This window comes from Ornithodoros turicata, unplaced genomic scaffold, assembly GCF_037126465.1.
Source record: "Ornithodoros turicata isolate Travis unplaced genomic scaffold, ASM3712646v1 Chromosome16, whole genome shotgun sequence".
In the NCBI taxonomy this organism is placed as follows: domain Eukaryota; kingdom Metazoa; phylum Arthropoda; class Arachnida; order Ixodida; family Argasidae; genus Ornithodoros; species Ornithodoros turicata.
In genome coordinates this window covers 1,503,303-1,523,554 of record NW_026999320.1, presented here as the reverse complement: position 1 = coordinate 1,523,554, position 20,252 = coordinate 1,503,303, and the positions used below count along the sequence as shown (strand labels likewise).

General features: G+C 47.4%; 1 protein-coding gene across 1 annotated transcript in view; it reads right to left on the bottom strand.

The window, feature by feature from the left end:
* The window catches only part of LOC135372661 (uncharacterized), a 260,959-nt gene that overhangs the window by 118,925 nt on the left and 121,782 nt on the right, over positions 1-20,252 (bottom strand). The window contains exons 10-13 of the mRNA XM_064606160.1: positions 12,041-12,135; positions 11,590-11,650; positions 3,107-3,385; positions 2,696-2,893 (exon numbers count right to left, since the gene is read on the bottom strand). Coding sequence (XP_064462230.1) covers positions 2,696-2,893; positions 3,107-3,385; positions 11,590-11,650; positions 12,041-12,135 — 633 coding nt within the window. The remainder of the gene's footprint in view (positions 1-2,695; positions 2,894-3,106; positions 3,386-11,589; positions 11,651-12,040; positions 12,136-20,252) is intronic.

Below are 20,252 nucleotides of genomic sequence, written 5' to 3'. Positions count from 1 at the left end.
CCAAATTTCAGCAGGTACAAAGCAGTCACGTTGGTATGAAACGGCTTTGTGCCCGCTGAATAATATGTGTGCCTCCTGAACCTTATACTCGTGTGCTTGTTGAATAATGCGTGTGCCGGCTGAATATGCGTGCCTTCGTTGGAGCGTACTACGTTGCTCCGCGCTCCGCCGGTGAGGAGTGACATGGCACCGCGTATTCAAGGGGACGAAACTCGCGAGTTCCTTTGCGGACTAAAGTGAGGCGCTGCGAGCCTTTCGCGTCATCAAACGTCATGAAACGTCAAAATTTTTACGTCGAAGCGCGAGTTCTCTACCGAGAGCATCCTATTGGCTCCTGCTGCCGCTCCCCTGGTTTGCGAGCGCTCATTGTTCCGTTTGAAATTATAACATTTTCGTGGCGCGGGAAAGCGGGCACCGCCGTGTCTGGGGTGCCGGAGCAGTTCACCGTAAAGTTTCGAAATATGGTGCAGCAGGGACGCACGCATAGCATCTTTGCCGGTACCGCTTTGGATGGCTTTTAGTGCCCGTCGATACCGACTCTGCAAAACTCGAATCCTCTTGGATACTTCTGCAAGCAAATTCAGTGATAGATAAGTGGAAGGCGCAGGTCTGCTTCGCTTGCTTGGCGCGACAACGATTCAAGAAGGATCAATACTGTGTTTTTCCACTCGATGGCAGGTAAGTCAGTTCCTATTCCATTCTGCCGCTTAGCGTAGCATAGCATAGCACCGCACCTGTGGCATATACTCAGCATTTCGGCCGGTAGAATTTTTAGTTTCCACGTTTTCTGATCCCTATTCTGGTCTTTCTTGCTCAGGTATCAACTAGGCACTGCTCAACTCATATCTGCTTCAGAAAAGCATCGGCATGGACGCAATAGAATGGATATGCCACTCTGAGTGGTTGGAACATCATCTTTTGGCCTAGCAGCTGCACAGGTTCCTTTGTGACGGGTCAGCCTTGACATGTGACACTATACAAGCAGCAAAGGGATATGAACATGTTTCCTGTCATGCTGGATTTGTGAATGTGTGTGCCTGTGCAGTGAATTTACTGATCTACTGTGAAGTCTTCCACTTGAGACATCAGCTAACAGTGAATATGAAGTTGCTTCGGCATATTACTCGAACTTCAGAAACAATGTTCATGTAAAGTTCGTGTTTGGCGCAGATACAGAAGACTGCATATGTGTGATTTGAAAAATAAAGCACCTTGTGCAACAGAAAGAGCCAACGCTTCCGCGTTTTATTTATTTCACTGGATGCGAACGAAAATCCAGAACCGCCAAAGCGGGGAGAGAACAGAGGGGAAAGGGAAAGAGAACCCCTCGGCAGCGTCGCTTTACGTCACGCGTCACCCATGGAGACAAAATAAAACAAAGCAAAAACTACTCTACCGAGGCCCAACGATTGGCCCGACGTCTGAGGTCACGTGAGTTTTTCCCGACAATAGAAATATACTACACGTTCATTCCCCTGGCGTATTCTCCAGCAGTGTTTTCTTTCCCGCTTCCGGCATTCTTTGGCTGCTGTCTGCGTTGCAACTTCGCCTTTGAGAAGGATGACACCTTGGTTTTTATGTACACGTCTATCGTTTGCTTAAGATAAGTCAACCTAGCTGTACCTAGCTGTATTATGCACCGTACGACGCCTGCGTTTTACTCATGCTTAACAATCGAAGTACATTCTGTTGCAGACGGTGGACGCATTGCAAATGGCGGCAGGAGAGGATCGGCTGCATCGGTGAAGCGACGATGTACATTACAAGCGAGGTTAATTGTATTCTTTCGTTACAGGTGACCGTGGGACTGTATCGATTGCGAGCACGTGAGTTACAAAATAGTGTACTACTCCAGCATTCACGTTGGAAAAATACCAGCGTGATATTCACTTCGGTTTCTTTACAGGTTGTTGACTGTCTCAACGGTCACACATACGTGTGCCAAATTGCAACTGCTTTTCACATCGAATTGTGTCTGTTACCACTTGTTTGGACAATTCATCCTCGGGCATTTCGTTTGAGGAACTGTCGTGTTCGTCACTAAGGATGACCTTCCTTGAGCTTTGCAGTGCCAGCCTGTTCGAAGTTTCGAGGATTGTGTGTTCGGCGTTTGGAGGGCTGTCTGGTGCATCCGATGGGTTGTGTCCGTTCAATGTGCGCTCCATATGTGTGTGTTGGGAGTAGTGAACCGTGTATGCTTTCCATTCGGCATAAAATTTGGTGTTTCATGTTCGATGTGCTTGGAGCATTTTCTTCCTTGCTTTTTCATTTTTTGCGAAGCCTGGAGGTAATTTTTCTGGTAGGGAACTCGAGAGCCGCAATGTGTTTCGCGAATTAGTGGGTACAAGTAACCCTTCAATACGTCCGGTACACTGTGGCTCCTGGCGTCAGCAGGGATGTCGTACCAGTTGTTTCAGGGGGCACAGGGCACCTGCTGCTTTCGCAGGCACCGCGTGGCCCTTGAAGTCATCTGGCACATTTATTTTTTAAATGTGCCAGTTGATCAGACGGCACCTATCCGTCACTAGGTTTAGAGTGTATAATAAACCCCAGCAGCGGGACCAGGGAGCCTAACTGGCTAACCGCAACTCATTAACTCAACTCAATACACCTGTAACAGACGAAGCATGAACATTCCATGAGAGTTCCATTTCTTTGCGTTCAAAAGCGCCCTCATAGCGAAAAACGAACATACCTTCCTTGTGGACCAAATCCTGTACAGCCTGAGGAATGTGAAAACAGAGAAGCTGACATTGATTGCAAGCGGCGGATCTTCCTCTAGAGATGCCCACCAGGAAGCGGTTGAGAACAATGCAAGCAAGCACAGGAAAACCACCAGGTCGGCATTACGCAATCCATCGGCAGTCGCTGCACCCACCGCTCCCCACAAGTACTGCACACAGAAGACAACATTGTAACCACAGTGCTAACAGTGCAAGCGATCGGCTAAACAGGTAGAAAAAATATGTTTCTACGTTTATTACATGTAAGGTGACGTGTTTTGACTCGTACTCAACAACAAAACACCAGATAAGTTAACGCTTCTCGGTAGCGTTCTTGTGACTCCCGAATAATCAAATACGAATCATGAGAACCGTATACGAACCGCAATAACGAGTTCTGAAGCCAGTAGGACTACAACAGCGCCCATTACTGTGATAACAGCTGAGTTGAATAAGTAGCTCGGATGATGCGTGTTTGCCAGGCAGAAGCCCAAGAGGATTGTGCCGAGAAATGCTCCAGTCAAGGTGCTAAGCAACTGGTTCAAGTTACTTCTAGCCATTCGTTCCGTGAAGCTCATCTTCGGTCCACACGTAGTCGGAGTGTCGCTCGGTGTCAACGAAGCTGATCTAGGAACTTGCAAGGCACTTTTCGTCAGCATGGTCTGAAAAAATGATTCGAAATATAACTTACAATGTGCGGTAGGCGAAAATGTTCTTCCTTACAAGAAAACCCTGCATTTATATTTGATGCATCGTGGTAAACTTCACTTGCCTTGGTACCATTTAATTAAACTCAATTTAATACCATTTGTGCAAATCACCGTTATAATGAGGTAGTGTAGAATAGATCACATTGGTACACGGGGCTATGCATGGTATGTATATTCAATGCAGAATCTTTACAAAATGCTTTGGCAGCAGCCTACAGAATTGTATAAAGTCAGCTCATTAAGAAAAAGTATCCCGATGAGTACTGGTGTGTCAGATTGCGAGAGCCGATACTCTGCCGCATTGCCAAAGGTAATTTACGAATTTACTTGAAACCACGAGGTAATTTACTTGAAATGTGACATTCGAAAACGCAGACAGGAATGGAACCATGCGCCTGTCGATTGCCGGTCGAGTTCGCAAAGCAAGGCTAAGCAGTATGCTGGTACCGCTTGGTGACGACTTCCCAAGGGGTCTCACTCAACGCAAAGAGCATTCGACAACTCTCTGCACATTCTCTCTTACATGTTTTCTCTTCTCCCGTGTGTTCCAGCTTCTGACAACAGTTACGTGCCATCATGCAATTTTACAGGCTTCCTGCTCATTTTTCCATTGTGTTTCGGTTCCATGGCAACAACTAGGGATGGGTATCCCCAGTTCGTGGTCGTTCCAAGATTTTCTAAAGATGGGATGAGTTTAAAAATGGTACTAATTCACGAACCTATGTGGTCGGATACCAGTTGATTTTCTTTTAGACAGCTACAAACTCCTCTAGCGACCTGCAACGCACAGCCACATTTTTATCATGATTATTTCCGCGGCACGCTCTCTCGCCCAAAATTTCGTTATTCGTACGTGCACCTTCATCTGTCGTTAAACATCGTTCTATTGTAGTCCCCTGATGCACAATGGATGGATTGTACATTGATTGATGGTACAATTGAACAATGCCACATGAGGAAGGCTATTCAAGTACTCCTTTGCTGCAGTCCACAGTCACCCCGCTTCGCTTGACACCCTATTGAACGTCACACACGTGACAATGATTTGCGACAGTGGAAGCTCAGTTATCCAACCGTCGGATAACTTTTCGGCTCTTGGGATATGGCTACGACATCGCCCACCTCCAAGACGAGGAAGCTACTAAGTCCGTGACTTCATTATTCTCCCGCATCCCGAAGCTCCGTATGACACGTTGCGCGACAAACCCATTTGGCGAAATGCCGAGGTACGCGAGCGTTATACGGAAGCGAAGGCCATTAGACACTGGGCAAACAACCGTTCCGTAACGATGGAGTTGTCGATGGATTTTGTGAACATGGCAAGTGTGAATTAAATAACGTTTTGTTGCCCATGCAAGGAACGCATAATGACTGTCGCGGTTAGCATTAGTTACTTTAGGAAGACTGCCACATTTTAGCAAAACGAGATTGATAGCATAGCTCCTATACTAAAACTAACTACATTGTTCGCCGCTTTCAAAAAGGTGGTTTTGTTTTATTGTTACTTCAGTATCATATATCATTCCAAGTTCAGCCCGCTGGAGGCGCGTGCGGCATGAATCTCGCTGCCTCTCCTCGCCATGAAACAGTCGTCGCCACTGATATCACCCGAAAGTTGTGCAATGCATTTTGCAAGTCTCAAGAGGCGTTCCAACTGTGCTCGCTCAGATGGCCTCTTGCCTATGAGAGGAAGTGATTTTGCGTCGTAGGGGGTAAGCTGATAGATAGTGTATATCAGTTTGACGTATATCACTAAGGGCGTCATCACGCTACAAGTATATTCATCCACGGGCGTTCTGGAGTATTTCCTATCGAGGAGCGGCTGCAGCCTTGCGATTGCGTCCCATCATGTACGCATGCACAATAATAAGTGCGTGTCCTGTGTTGCTATGCTAATTTCAGTCTCGATTTTTGCAGGTTTCGCTATGTGGTAGGGTAAGCCGCTAAACCAACTCACGGTTCAAAAATTATACTAATTCAGACACCTTTCTCTCCAGTGACTAACCCAGACTCCAAGCACTTCGCTAACTTCACGCAGCAATTCAACTGAACCTCGAAATATCCCATGGAAGCTTGATCACCCTTAACTGCACGCAGGTAAGAACGTGGACTGCAACGAGTCACATTGCGTGCCAGTTGTACGGTACCTTGCGACATTGCAACATGTGTACGAATAAAACACTTCCCGACAGTGCGTGCGATGTTTTGTATGATTGTGTCAATACTGGATGCTGCTTTCCGGGTATGTATTTTCGTAATCAAATAGTGTGTTCCACAGTGCCTGATTTCGTTTGTGTGTTTTATGCGCGTCGCGAGTGTGTGCAACGTTTCGAAATTGAACTTGGCGGACGGCACGATTCCCTTTTCCATGTCAGGTTGGAAGCTTGAAATGGCGCGGGCGAATGACATTAGTCTGGTCTTGCTCGCTCGTGCATGTACAGCTCCCTCCATTCCGTGCCAAAGGCGCAGCGTATCGGATATGTACCTCATACACGAAACGCTGCAGCGTACCTCATATTTTATCACGTTCGCCGTACCTCTCTAATCATGAGCGACATTTGTTTTAAAATGCAGCTCATTATCGTGCGGTACGTAGTCGTACTGGGCGTAGAGCCTACTCATCACCGACGAACTTGGCGACATACGGCCCACCCAAATGTCGCGGCGTATGCGCGACCTTAAGGGGGGCTTCCAGCACCGATGCTTCCATCCTTCGTGGGATGTTCCTGCAGTGGCTATCCCATAATGAACGGCTGATCCTCGCCGCTGCTGAACATTCCACCCTTAACGAATTCCCAGAGATGGCGAACCGCATCCTCGACTCGCTGTCAATTCAGCATCTGGTGATGACACCTCTGTCAATCCCTAGTCGACGCCTTTCAACAAGCCGATTGCTCTGTTGCGGCTCTTACTGCCTCCATCCACCCACTGAACAGCATCGTCTCCGCCCTAGCCGAGAATGTCATCGCAATTTACGTCGGACTGCATTGGACTTCCCAGCCTTCCTCTCGCCGGTGAAGAACATCATGCTCCCGTAGCGACCGCTCTCCGTGACCCGCTAATCATACCCGCTGTTGATGTAACCGCACCTTCCGGGATGACGTCGTACATGAACCACGACATTGCCACGTGGGTCCGGTCCTGTCTACCCTGTCAGCGTTCAAAGATACCCTTACTCCACCTGCGCGGTTAATGGCACCGGACACACGTTTTGACCGCATCCACATTGGCATCGTAGGCCTCGTTGTACCGGCAAGTGGCAGTCGTTACTACTAACCAGCTTAGACCGTTTATCTTATGTAAATTAAATTTGCCTGCTTATTGACTTTCGGAGATGCTTTGGGTTCTTTGACTTTTCTTTGACTTTGATTTCCCATACACAATTGTCCAAACAATTCCTGAAGACGCCTACGGCCTTTCTTTTTCCTGAATGTCTAAGGAAGGACCAAAGAAAATCTATTGACTGCATTTGGACGTCCCCTTTCTTCATTTTCAAAAGACAATAGTAAATAGGCAGTCCAAAGAACGACCAAAAAAAGAACGGAAACGAGAAAATTTACGTGAAAGTCTGAAGTGAATTAGTACTGCGTTCAGAAATTACACGATAAGGGGGTTACACATTCTTACAGAAGGAAAGTGAAAAAAGCCCGGGGAGGCTTTCTTGACGTGATAGCACAAACACATATGATCCCGTGTTTGGGTTAAGTATGAATAAATCAATACAGCCCTGCATGATTTCACAGCTGTTAAGTAAAATAAATAAATTATATCACCCTAAAATACATCACCCTCCAAAATAGCCACATCGGCAAGGACTGAAGGGCAGGTATCTAATACTTAATCATTTTTGTTTAGTAACACCATAATATTTCTTCCTTTTTCTTCAATATCTTCATGTTTGCGTACACCCTTTCTCCTCCGCTCTCTACTCTTGGTGACAGTGAATCACGGCGTGCAACATCGTCTAGTTTCCAACCCAAGCAATCTGTTCCGTCATCGCCTGTCTTCATCGTGATCTTCTTTACTTGATAGCGTTGTGGCACTATTTACGAGTTCTCCGATTAGGTTTTTCGTGTTCCAAGTGGATTTGTGAAGTGGACAGACGGGGACATGTCTATCCGATCGAAAACCTCCAGGACGTTGATGTGGGTTTACGGATCATTTGTGAGAAAAGAAATTCGTCGTCTAATGGAGTTTCGACACACATGCTTCCGAGGCTTATATTGATGCTACAGGTGAGTATTCTACTGTTTAATTGATTTCAAAATATTAAGGGAAGGATACGTTTAATTGTGCTAAAAATGTATTTGCAGTTGCTGCAGAGCGCACGTCGTTCTCATGTTGCGCTCAGCTCAACTTTTTATTTTCCGAGCGCGTACACATGATTTGAATTCCATACTTAACCGGTTAACACCAGTCGTGTTTTGAGAGAGGATGTGTAATACAGTTGGGGGACTTGTTTATCACTATTTATCACGATGTCGGAGTAGCATAACTGGTGTATAGTGAATCTATTAAAGGGTGTGTAAATGTCAAGTATGCGACACCGTAATGATCACTTTTTGTCCCCATTTGGGGATTCAGAGGCGTAGATGATGTGTCATGTTACTAATTGCTGATGCCGCGGGTTTGAAAATATCCAGGAGACGCTATTCGTTGAAAATTGTGGTTTCCCTGTAGGAACACAGTGAAAGTAGACCCCTCGTGCCAATGCCTTTAAAAATGAAGTGACTCAATAATGTACACCTGTTCACATGTGATTTTCGTTCCTGTCCCTTGTTACCTCAACCCGGCCACGTAGCATGTGCAAAGAGGGGGGGGGGGTAATCAAAATAAACGCCACTGATAGATATTCACAGCAAACTTCACTTTCAAAGGGAAGTCTAAAGAAATCCACAGTGAAATGCATATTGAAATCCTAGAGAAAAAAGTAAAAAGGAAGTCTGTACCAAATAACCATTAGTTGTCCAAAGCAATTCCTAAGGGCTTTTCATATAAAATCTATTGAATTTCAATATCATGTCTATTGACTCTTTTCACTTATTTCTAAAGGAATTCTATAGCATGGGCAAATATTTCTTCGTAAAGGAAGTACCCGGTGGCCTAAGCCAATTTCGCTGGCCAACATCTCTTCCGAAACCGTCGCCGCCGCACTTTTGTCCGGCTGGATCGCCCGCTTTCGTGTTTCTTTTACAATCACCACTGAGAGGGAATGCCAATTTTATTCCCATTTTTTTCCGAGTGCTCTGCAAGTTACTCGGCACCACCCACATCCGCACCACCGCATACCATGCCACGGCGAATGGCACTGTCGGGCGCCTCCACCGCCACCTCAAGGTTCCCCCTTCTGTGCCACCTCTCCCTCCACTTCCTGGGTCGACAGGTTGTCAGTCGTGCTTCTAGCACAGCTGTCAAGCAAAATGTCCGCTGGTCACCAGCAGAGTTCGTGTCCGCTGTAACGCGAGACGCCCTGCCGTACCCATCCTCCTACTTGTCCCACCTCCGATCTCGATTTGCGGACATCCAACCCTCCTCTCCATGCCCAGTTTCCCCGTATTCCGTATTCCCTGTGCCGTATTCCATAGCTGAGACCCTACCTAAGCAAGTATTTATGCGCCACGACGCCGTCCATGCCATCCTCAGTCCCCCTAGATGGCCCCTCCCTGGTCCTGGATCGTCGCCCAAAGTATTTTCGTGTCGCGGTTCCCCGGGGCAATGACAATGTCTCCACGGTTCGCCTCAAGCCGGCTTGCCTCGAGGCTACTGCGGCTACAACACTCCCGCGGGTGACTTCCCCACCGGCTTGTCATCGCTTCTGGGCGCCACCGTCCCCTCTCCACCTCGCCATGTCACCTCCGTCGCATCCTCTGGCACCCGTGCACTAATTAATGGCGAATGCCGGTGGTCATTTCAATGCAACATGGCCAAGCGCTCGGAAATTGCATGGTTTGCACCCGAGCTGGATCACGTGACCTTTGCCACCAGAACATGAGCGCCAGCAATCTAGCGGTTTTAGTCACTTGAATCACCAAAGGGTCACCGCAGTCGCCAGTCTCCGTGCTCTGTCGTCTGCTAAACAACGTGAACGTCGACGTTCGGGCCAATATGAGAGCACTCGCCACCGTTGCATTGCGGATGTGACGACACCGGACATAGTTGGGCAACCAGCTGCTCGATCCTTTCGAGACTGGGCGAAAAAACTGCTAGCTGGCAAATCTGCGGGGCTCGGAAAGCGCCACGCGCACATCAGAGATTGCTTCGCTTTGGCGAAACGAACATGACCTGCTCGGGATCTGACGAAAGAAGTTGCCACGAAATGACCACCCGAATTCGCCACATCTCGTTCCCTGGTATCTTTCAATCGTCACGATTCTTCCACCGGGAAAGGGAGCCATGTAGCGGCCTACGTGCAGCCACATACTAATAATCATCATTTCCGCGGTGCGCCTGTGGTTTCGTTATTCGTGCGCGCATTTGCATCTGTTATTAAACAGTGTTCCATTGTGGAGTACGGGTGTCGTGGTAGCTTCCTCTACACTCCCTTCCACAGAACATCCGCCCCATCGCATAGCCGACCTGCACATACGTTATCTGTTCTGCTCTCGCGGACGTTTCATAAGACGAAAAAAAAATGGAACCCGAGAAAGGGACACAGGAGGGACGACACGACACGTTCTCGAACACAGCAAACCCTTTAATGGCAGAATCACCTACGTACCCAACAACTTCCTAATTCGTGGCGAGGGAGCAGCCGACGCCACACTTACACAATTTCCCCTCGTGACAATCTTTTTGTACTCCTTTAACAGTCTGGCCACAAGGTCCCGAACAGAATCCAAGACACTTGTCTCGTCGAAAGCCGGGGAACAATTGCTACAAAGCCTAAGCTGGGCGACAAGTTCGGAATTCCCAGACAGACTCCGCATTTCTCTTTTGTCCGCTGAGCCGAGTGTTTAGACACCGTCCAGTCTGACTTACATAGCAAAACCCACAACCTAGGGGTATACAATACACCACATTTTTTGCACAGGTCACGAACCATTTTTGTGAGAAATACCACAGCCGGAGTTCTGTGAGAGGAAAGGGAAAAGGAATTTCTCACACAAATGGTTTCGTGACCTATGCAAAAAATGTGGTGTATTGTATACCGCTTGGTTGTGGGTTTTGCTATGTACGTCAGACTGGACGGTGTCTAAACACTCGGCTCAGCGAACACAAGAGAAATGAGGAGTCTTTGTTTGGGAATTCCGAACTTGTCGCCCATCGTAGGCTTTGTAACAACTGAACCCCTGTATGCAATATGGGGATAAGTCGAAAAATCCCAAACCGAGAAAAGGGGCCTGATCTGATTGTCCGTCCCATTGACACACATGCATTTCCCGTTTCTTACCCTCCTGTGGCGGGCCAATAAATTGCAATATGATCCTAAATTTTCTTTGGGAGGTACATACTTGTACGTAGATGTCACTGCAGCAAAAATAGTAAAAACGGGATAAGTCGACTTATCCCCTTATTGCGTACAGAGGTTCAATTGTTCCCCGGCCTTCGACGAGACAAGTGTCCTAGATTCTGTTCGGGACCCTGTGGCCACATTGTTAAAGGAGCGCAAAGATATTGTCACGAGGGGAAATTGTGTAAATGTGGCGTCGGTTGCTCCCTCGCCATCAATTCGGAAGTTGTTCGGTACAGGTGATTCTGTCATTAAAGGGTTGGCTGTGTTCGAGAACGTGTCGTGTCGTCCCTCCTCTGCCTTTTGGGTTCCATTTTTTCGCCATGTACCAGCTGGCCTGCACCCTTGCCCTTTTGCCGTTTCATAAGACATCTGTATCGATTAACAACAAGGAACGTCCAGATTTTTCTTGAATAATATTCTTTTCTGTGAGCGCGCCCTTCGTATACAGCAGTCTACTACGTGATGACGGAGGAAATATTTACTACGCAAATCTTTAGCGAGAAAGAGCCATCCCGAAAGCATTTCGAAACTCCATCCGGCAAGGGCACAAAATTCTCAGTGTTATATTGTCATTCCTGCACTGCTCTCCACTTATTCTATTAACTGCTCGCGACCATTTTCTCTCGTTTCAACGTTATGCTGAGTACACTAGACTCATGACATAAACGAAAATAAACAACGCTAGGAAAGAATATTTGCTTACACATCGAAAGACCCATTGTGGCATGTGCAACAACTTCTTCATGGTGGCCAGGTCCAGGTACCTGCATTTAGATTGGGAGTAGACCTCGCTTCTGACCAGCCAGTTTCTGAAGGGTGCATAAAGCTCAATATTCTTAGTTTTGTTAAAAGGCGGCCTATGATCCAATCACGCAGCTGCGATAAATTTAAGAAGGCTTCAGTCACGTACGGCGCCTTAGGAAGGGATAGGTTGTAAATGCTGTGAACACTTCAGGAGCTCTGTGCAATGGGGTGTCGCTGCTCATATTGTTTTAAAATGCTGCTGGAGTATTCTGTTCTAGTATTAATGTGTTACTCAAAACAGCAGCTCGAGACAGAAATAGGGAAAAAGAGGTATGTAAATTTTATAAAACTGTCAGAACAGCAAACAAGCCGCGACAGCCAAAAGAAAACTTAGGCGAACGGGCACGCACGTATCCTCTTTTAGCGACGTCTGCAGTTGCGTCATAAGCGTATCGTAGGTCTCTGGATGAACCATGCCAGTGTCCAACTGCCTCAGAAATGATACCTGCAAAAAGGAAGAAGTACGACGTGGTGTTAATCATGCAACATCACTAGATATGTGACATTACTATCTGAGAGATATTTTGCACTAAGCTCTAGGCTGAGAACTCCCACCGACTAGCATTATTTTTCCTGAGTGCTGAATTTTTGCAGATCACAAATTATAGGCGACTCGAGGACAGCGACTGCAGACCACAATAGCTAGCACAAACACGGAGAGGAGATCCCAGGACCGCCAATCCGGAAGATGTGGGTTCGAGTCCTACACTTGGCTAACCTTTTCGGTGACTTTATTCTTCCCGTCTGAGTGAGAATCAGACCAGCCGAATCTCCTTGTGCGTCCTTGTGGCGATCGCCGACCAGCCGAAACATGATTTGCAAACACGCAAAACAGAAAAAGTCGTGTTTGTGCTGCTGCGTAGCTGTGGTGTCATGAGACAATTTCTGATTATCATATTAAGGTAACGCCACACGAATGGGGTTCTCTTCCTGAGATAGCATGACGTGTAGCACAAAGATAACTAGCAAGAACGACTTATTGCTAACTACAGCATGGGAAGGGGAACGTGGCTTCCTTTTATCTTTGGTGTAACAATGCTACTACGTCTTGTCAAGTGTGGAACACGGCACGCAGATCACTTCATAATTACATTTAGTGTCATGCTGTAATCTATTCTGTGCATACATCACACTCATCACTTTCCTGGGACCTCACCTTTGCCCTTCCGTCGCTAAGGTCACAGCATTGGCGTAGTCAAAAGAGTGATGTTTTCCAACAATGCTCGGTGAGCTCGGTCTTAAATCGCGTTGCGTTTGTTGAGTTACGTACGTCACGTTCGTCCACTTTTAGTCTTGTACTGCGCTTAAGGCCCGTCTCTCCAACGTAGGACACCTCGTAACCGAGGCATCGTACTTTATACACAACTCCCGTTTGGGACTCATGGGCAAATAGGGTCCTTTGGCTTGGAAATGGGTGAACGAAGTTTCAGACAATGATTGGATGCAGTATTGATTTTTAACGGGAGGAGGGCTCGCCGTATGGACTTTGGTACACCTTTGACGTATGCGATGGTGACGATGCCGGGTCGGAAATCGTCTTTCTTTAGGGTCCTTGGTTCGCGCATTTGCTTTCGTGTGTTCTGAAAGAAACGTAGCGGGTATCCTCGTTTCATGAGTGAGTCGTTGATTGTCAGCTCCTCGGACGTACGTTGTGCCGTTGTTTTCAATCTGTCGTCGAAGCAATTCACCGATGGTCACCTCAGCCTTCTTTCTAGGGGCCTTGACGTTGCCCTGGCCCGCTGCGCAGTATCCAAGCGAGACAGACATGGTCGTAGGAATTGAGGATAAACTACGACACCTAAAGGACATCATAGGGGTCAACTTGGCTCATAGTCGCATCGCCACTACGTTGACTAACTCCACCACGATTCCAACAAATCTCATCTCACGCGGAAGGAACATGCAGCACTGCGTGATCTCTGGTCATACGACTCTTTCATAAACATTCCGGCGGGTAAGGGAAAAGGCACCGTCGTACTGGAAAAAGAGCATAACTACGCAAAAATGCAGAGGATTATCGATTATGCTTCCCATTTCATCACGGTGATCCTACCCAGAAATCTGAATGCCGTCTTGACGATCACATCCGTGACATCAAGGAAAAAGGAACGCCTCGATGACGTGACGTATCGACGCCTGTTCTCGTCGGATGGCTCAACACCTAGACTCTACGGCCTCCCCAAAATTCACGAGCCTGATTACCCCTTGCGACCCATCGTTTCCTTTATTTGATCCCCAACATATAACCTGTCGAAGCGCCTTGTGGATTTAATCACCTGAGTCGCCTTGATAGAAAGGTCTGACACAGTTTAACGCCAAGGAATTCGTCCGTTTGATCATGATCAAGTCGTCGATGACAACGACATCATGGTCTCTTTTGATGTCGTCTCTCTTTTCACTAACGTCCCCACAGCGGTAGCAGTGAAAGTGGCTGAAGCACGACATAGCGACGACGCCACCCTTCCCACAGGTAGTTCTCTCACGGTGGAGGACATATCATTCGGCTACGCTTCTGCCTGAGCCAATCTTACTTTTCGTTCTGGGGGCAGATTTACCATCAGATTGAGTGTTGTCCAATCGGCAGCCCGGTGTCCGTGGCAATGGCGAATCTCATCATGGAATACGTTGAAGAATCTGCCTTCCAACGATTTACCCACAACATCAAGTTCTACCGACGGTAAGTCGACGATACGTTCGTGATCCTGAATCGCAACCTCCTAGATGAATTCCATTCGACCCTGAACAATATTGAGCTGTCCATTCAGTTCACATACTAACTTGAACAGGAGAAGCGGTTCCCCTTTCTGGATGTGTCCGTACGCAGGCTCACCATCGGCCCGATTCGAACTTCCGTCTACCGTAAGCCCTGTGATACTGGCAACTTCGAATCCTATCATCCGATTGAACACAAACGCAGTGCAGTGAGAACACTGCTTCACCGTAGTGAAAATTTCGCCTCATGCCCGGAACAGCGTACGTCCGAGGAGCTGACAATGAAGGAGTCATTCATGAAACGATGATACCCGCTACGTTTCTTTGAGAACACGAAAGCGAATGCTCGAACCAAGGACGTGAAAGAAAGACGATTTCCGACACGGCATCATCACCATCTCATACGTCAAAGCTGTATCAGAGTCCATTCGGCGAGCCCTCCTCTCTTTAAAAATCAAGACTGCATTCAAGCCCTGCCTGAAACTTCGTTTACTCATTTCTATGCCAAAAAACCCTATTTCCCGCTGAGTCCCAGACGGGTGTTGTGTATAAAGTACAATGCCTCGGTTGCGAGGTGTACTACATTGGAGAGACGGCCCGTAAGCGCAGTACAAGACTGAAAGAGCACGAACCTAACTCACCAAACGCAACGCGATTTAAGACTGAGCTCACCAATCATTGTTGGAAAACAGATCACTCTTTTGACTACGCTAATGATGTGACCTTAGCGAGGGAACAAAGATGGGGTCCCAGGAAACTGCTTGAGTCGTGGCACGTGCGGGGAGAACGTTCAGTGTGTAATACCAATCGCGGCCCCCTCCCCCAAGTGTTCGCCGACCTTGTTAAGTAATCCGCTGGTTGCGGCCGTCTCTCATTCTGCTTTCACTGATGCTGTCCCCCGCATGGGAGACGAAACGTCTGCATTAAATTATTTGTTGTGTCAAACCGCTGTGCAACTTCGTTGTTTTCTCACCCTTTAGGAGGTAATAATTGTCGCATATGTCGTGCTTAAAAGGTTGCAAAGTTCTACCTTCTACCTCACTCTCAAAGCAGAACTCCACCGCATCGCACGTTGCCCGCCAACCATCCATTGCCACGAATGAGAGTTACCGCTTCTGATTCAGTGAGCTAGGGGGGCGTACGCCTTTTTTTGCAATTTAGATATATGATAATTTCTTTTACCACCCTTTTACACCCTTTATCAGACGGTATGTTGACCTAGGTGGTAACTATATAAGTTACCACAATTTCACAAACCCTTTTCTTGGAGTGTAAAGCACCGCATATCATGTCATATTTCGTCATATCATATTTTATCATATCATTACTTGTGCTTTATTTTTTCCCATTTACAATTGATAATTTACGTGTCCGCTTTGTAGGCTCTAATCCAGCTGTTGTCAAGCACCAGATAAAAAAAATCACAATCACAGGATTTGAGAATTTCCACAGACTTTCCGGCACTTTTCGAGGACGCACGTGCTTTCGGTAAAAATTTGACAGCAGCATAATTCATGAAAATGTTCACAGGTCGAACGACACCAAGACATGATGACATGCAGACGTCCGTTCTGTTAAAGCTTGCCTGTGCGTTCTGTGCACTTGCTCCGCGTTTGTAATTTTATAATTGCACACTGATTCTACTACAGAAACTTGGTGGAGTACCAACATCTTAAGAAAACAAAAAGTAAAGGTAGTGCTAAGGTGGTAAGCCTTTCAACACTCTCCCTGATAAAGTATTTCGTCTCTCCTCCACACAAAGTGCAATTAAAAAGGTTGAGAAACCCCACAGATAGACATTTGTCTCTGGCAGCCTGTACGCCTTACTCCACGCACTCCGTACGCAAAGTCCACCTCCAAGCTCCTATTACTTTTTTATGCTACAGAGTTTTGAAAACCTCAAATTCGTGAAGCCCCCGCCGACCGTGGCGCCAAACGGTGCCGGGCAGCTCCATGAAGTAGGCGGGAAGTCACGCCTTGACCGGTTGCTCTATGGCACTACGTCATAGACCTTCCGCCCATTTCACTTCGCCACGTCGCGTCCCAGCGCTCGCCGCGTCCCTGTTTACAGGCGTCGTCATGAGAACGGGAACTCCGCACTTCCATGGCGCGCTCGGTACTACGTCATACCGAGATCGGGCGAGGAGGAGGCGAGCCAAGAGTGAAAGGATCTCCTCATATTCAAAGCGTCATAACTCCGTGGCGCGGGAGCGCAGCGTGACAGGGTTTCGACGGAGATGTTTGGCATCAAGAAATCTACATTTCAAACATGATTTTGTGTAATATTTGCATTTGGATTCACAACCCCTTTAACTTGTGGGTGCGAGGCTGAGGTTTGATTGTGACCTTTGCACGGGCTTCCTTCGCGTCTCTCCCTAGTGGGTTATGTTGTTGCTAAATACGATGTAATTTTTTTTTAATGCAATAGCATTTCTTTAAAGTTGCCGGTATCACGTTGTTGATCTTGGATTTCACAGCTTCTTTTATCGTATAGTTTTCGTGGAGCACTTACGATGTGCTAATGGCGATTTCGAGCGGTCATTTCATGGCAACATGGCCTAGCTCTGGCAATTTGCTAGGTCGACGCCCGAGCGTTCCCACCCTAACATGAGTGTCAGGGATCTAGCACTTTTAGTCATTTGGATCACGCTAGGGACATCGCGGTCACAGGTCTTCGGGTTCCGACTTCTTCAAAATCACGTGAACTTCGACGTGCGGGACAATGAGGGCACACGGCACCGTTGCAGTGCGGAAGCGACGACATCGTAAATACTTGGGCACCCGCTGCTCGATCGCTTCCAGACCGGACGAAAAAAGTGCTAGCTGCCAAATGGACAAAAAAAGTAGGTAACTCCTAATGTCGTCTCCCGGCTTTTGGAGTGTTTTCGCAGCTGGCAAATTCCGGGCGCTCGGAAAGCGCCACGCGAACATGCTAGGTTGCTCAGCTTTGACCAAGTGAACATGTTCGCTCGAGATCTGCCACAAAAAGTTGTCGCGAAATGGCCACCTCAATTCGTCATAACACCGCCCAATGTGCGCTAAATTTACAGCGATAGTTGTATGACGGAAGTTCTCTCGAGGTCGTGCGTGGTTCCTCGCGCTTTATTCGGCGCGTCTTGAGTTGCGCAGATTAGCGCAGCAGTAAATGCGAGAGCAGATAAAAAAGAAACACAGCAGTAAGGCGCGACGGCAATCACCGTACGAGACAGGTGTAGTAAGCCAGTTTCCAACGTCCGTTTACGGCATACTCTACGATAATTCGAAACCACATCACGATACGTCAGACTAGCCCTGTTGGGGTTTTAGTACACCGTGGAAGGATACGGTGCGGTTAATTAAGGTCGTAGCGCTCAGGCACGGAAAAATCCGATCCTTGAACCATGAAGCCTTTCGATGTTATTCCGTTGAGGGGTTCTGTTATTACAAGTCATTTCGTAGCATCCACGAAAGGGTTACTCGAAATCACCTTGAGCAGCATCAAATTGCTACGGGAGTCCGCACCGCCATCTGGCCTCTCTCCTAGTTGCGAGGTCGCCTAGGTCTGTTTTTCACCAACGCCGATCACCGTTTGAACCGAGATCAACGGTCCTTTAAAGGACAACGGAAGCCAAATTTGTCCATTGCAAAAAAGAGTCCGAACAAGGTGTAAATATTACGTAGAATTATGGTGCCACTAGTATTTTGCGAGTACGCTGTACGGATTGGCATATTTTTGACGATTACGAGCGCGCTGTGCCGCCCACCCGACACGATCGCCCATGGAGCGCGCCCGCTGCCGCAAAGCATTGCGGAAAATCTCAGGAGCGCGTGACGTCAAATTATCTCTCGAGCTCCATGTGCGGCTGGCCGGTGAACGGGATAAACACGGCGAATTCCGAATAACGCCTGAAGATGTTAGATTCGTAGATCTCGTGGAACTCTGAAGGCGACAAATCCTATGAGAGATGGGTTCGTACATGCTTCTCGTCTCCGTTTTTTCCCCGTAGCGGGAATCAGACGCACGCCGAAACGCCAAGTGGAGGTAAAGATTTGTGCCTTGCATTTTCGTGAAAATACAGAAGGGGCCGCTCCTTCTTTCAGCCTGATGTGCTTCGTTGACAAGCCAAGGGTAATGAGCACCTCTAGATTTGTTTTGAACCATTCGTCAACAATATGTATGCGCACTACTTGTCTTGTTTCACCTGTCTGCAAGTAGGCATAGACGGATTAGCGGCGAGAATATTATTCCTGTCTTTCGGAAACGATTGAAATATGACAGTCATCATAAAAGTCAGACATCGGCGGAATTTGTACTTCCTATCTCTCGATTGCCAGTCGAGCGCCAATGGCAACTACGGCCACGAAAACAACAACAGACTGGTAGAGAGTTTTTGTTCTGAAACATATCCTGGCTGAACGCAAGGTAAGACAGCCAGCAATGTAAGCAGCAAGACTCTCACCCCTACAGAGAATGAGATCACCTTCCTTCGAATGGATTTTGGAGGCAGCCTCGGTACTGTTATCTTTGTAATAAACGTCAGTCGATGTTTGACGCTATGTTTGAGCTGTCTATCCGTGTATCGTTCGTGCAAGGAACACTTTGTCCTCGCGTTGTTGAAAGGGAATGGGCAACATGCTGTAGCACAGCCAGGAAAGAGTTCACAAGTCAGGAACTCCAACAGGAGAGACAAGTGCGTCACTTCCGTGGTGTGATACGGCGGCGCGGCGACGCTCACCAGGGGCTCGGAGTGCTCCGCGGCCGAATTTTATGTCCCGATTGTGGCGGCATTTCAACCAATATACGTAAATCTAAGTTGACTACCGGATTGTTTTGGTACACGTCGCAATATGAGGCAAACAGCTTTGCAGCTTATTTTCGCTTCCGTCTTCTTTTAACTTGGATTTAACGCTTAACACTGCTTCACTAAAGGGAGTTATTGTCACTGAAACATTCATCACGTCCCTAGGTAACGTTTGTAAAAATGAATTGAGTGGTAATTTCAACTTTTGGCAACACCTGATCTGGATTCAAAGTTAACCAGCGTTGATGAAACCGAGCCATAGTCTGCTTCTCCTCGCCGGGTCCTACAACCCGCACGACACCTCCAATATACAGGGGGTTGCACGAGAAAGTTACTGTCGGGAGTTGAATGAGGCCAGGAGACAAGAGTCGGCAAGTCGGACCAGACTATTTTAATGACAGCTCTGGCCGGTCGCTCGAGTGGAATAAACACTAACTAACTCGCATCTCGCGAGCGCGAGGTGGCAGGGCAGAAAAAGGGTCATGTGGCTAAAGGCGATGGTGGTGCAGCTAATGCTGCTACATTACCCCTAATTAAAAAGAAAATCTACGTGAGATAAAAATTCGAAACCTTCTGTACGACACTTGTGAAGGTTTTTTCCTACCCAGACAGGTGTTGTCTATGAGTGTACCTCATTGATTAGTTTAATTACCTTAACTGAACTCAAAAAATTGCCAAGGAAAGGTAATTTTTTGCGTTAATTAGAAAGCCCATTGCCACGACACACCATTTCAGTCACAGGCACATGATCTTTCACAATGTTTCCGCAAAAATTGTACACCCGGAAACACGTGATAACCCCCAGAAAAACCGTCGCTCCTCAAGGCGCACGCTGGGCCAAGTTGCCCCTCCACCTAAAGTATCGGGAGGAGGAAAGGACAACACAGAACACAGCAAAAAGCCAGGCCAATTCCCTTTTTGCTTCTCCCCTTTTTTTGTATGGGACAAATAACAGGATCCTTTTATCTTTTCACATGAACTTGTTTTATTGGTTGATCAGATTGCGCCCGGTCCTCAGCCTCCCTTTTTATGTTTTTCTCATGCTGTTTCCTGCGGAATGTGAGCGTCT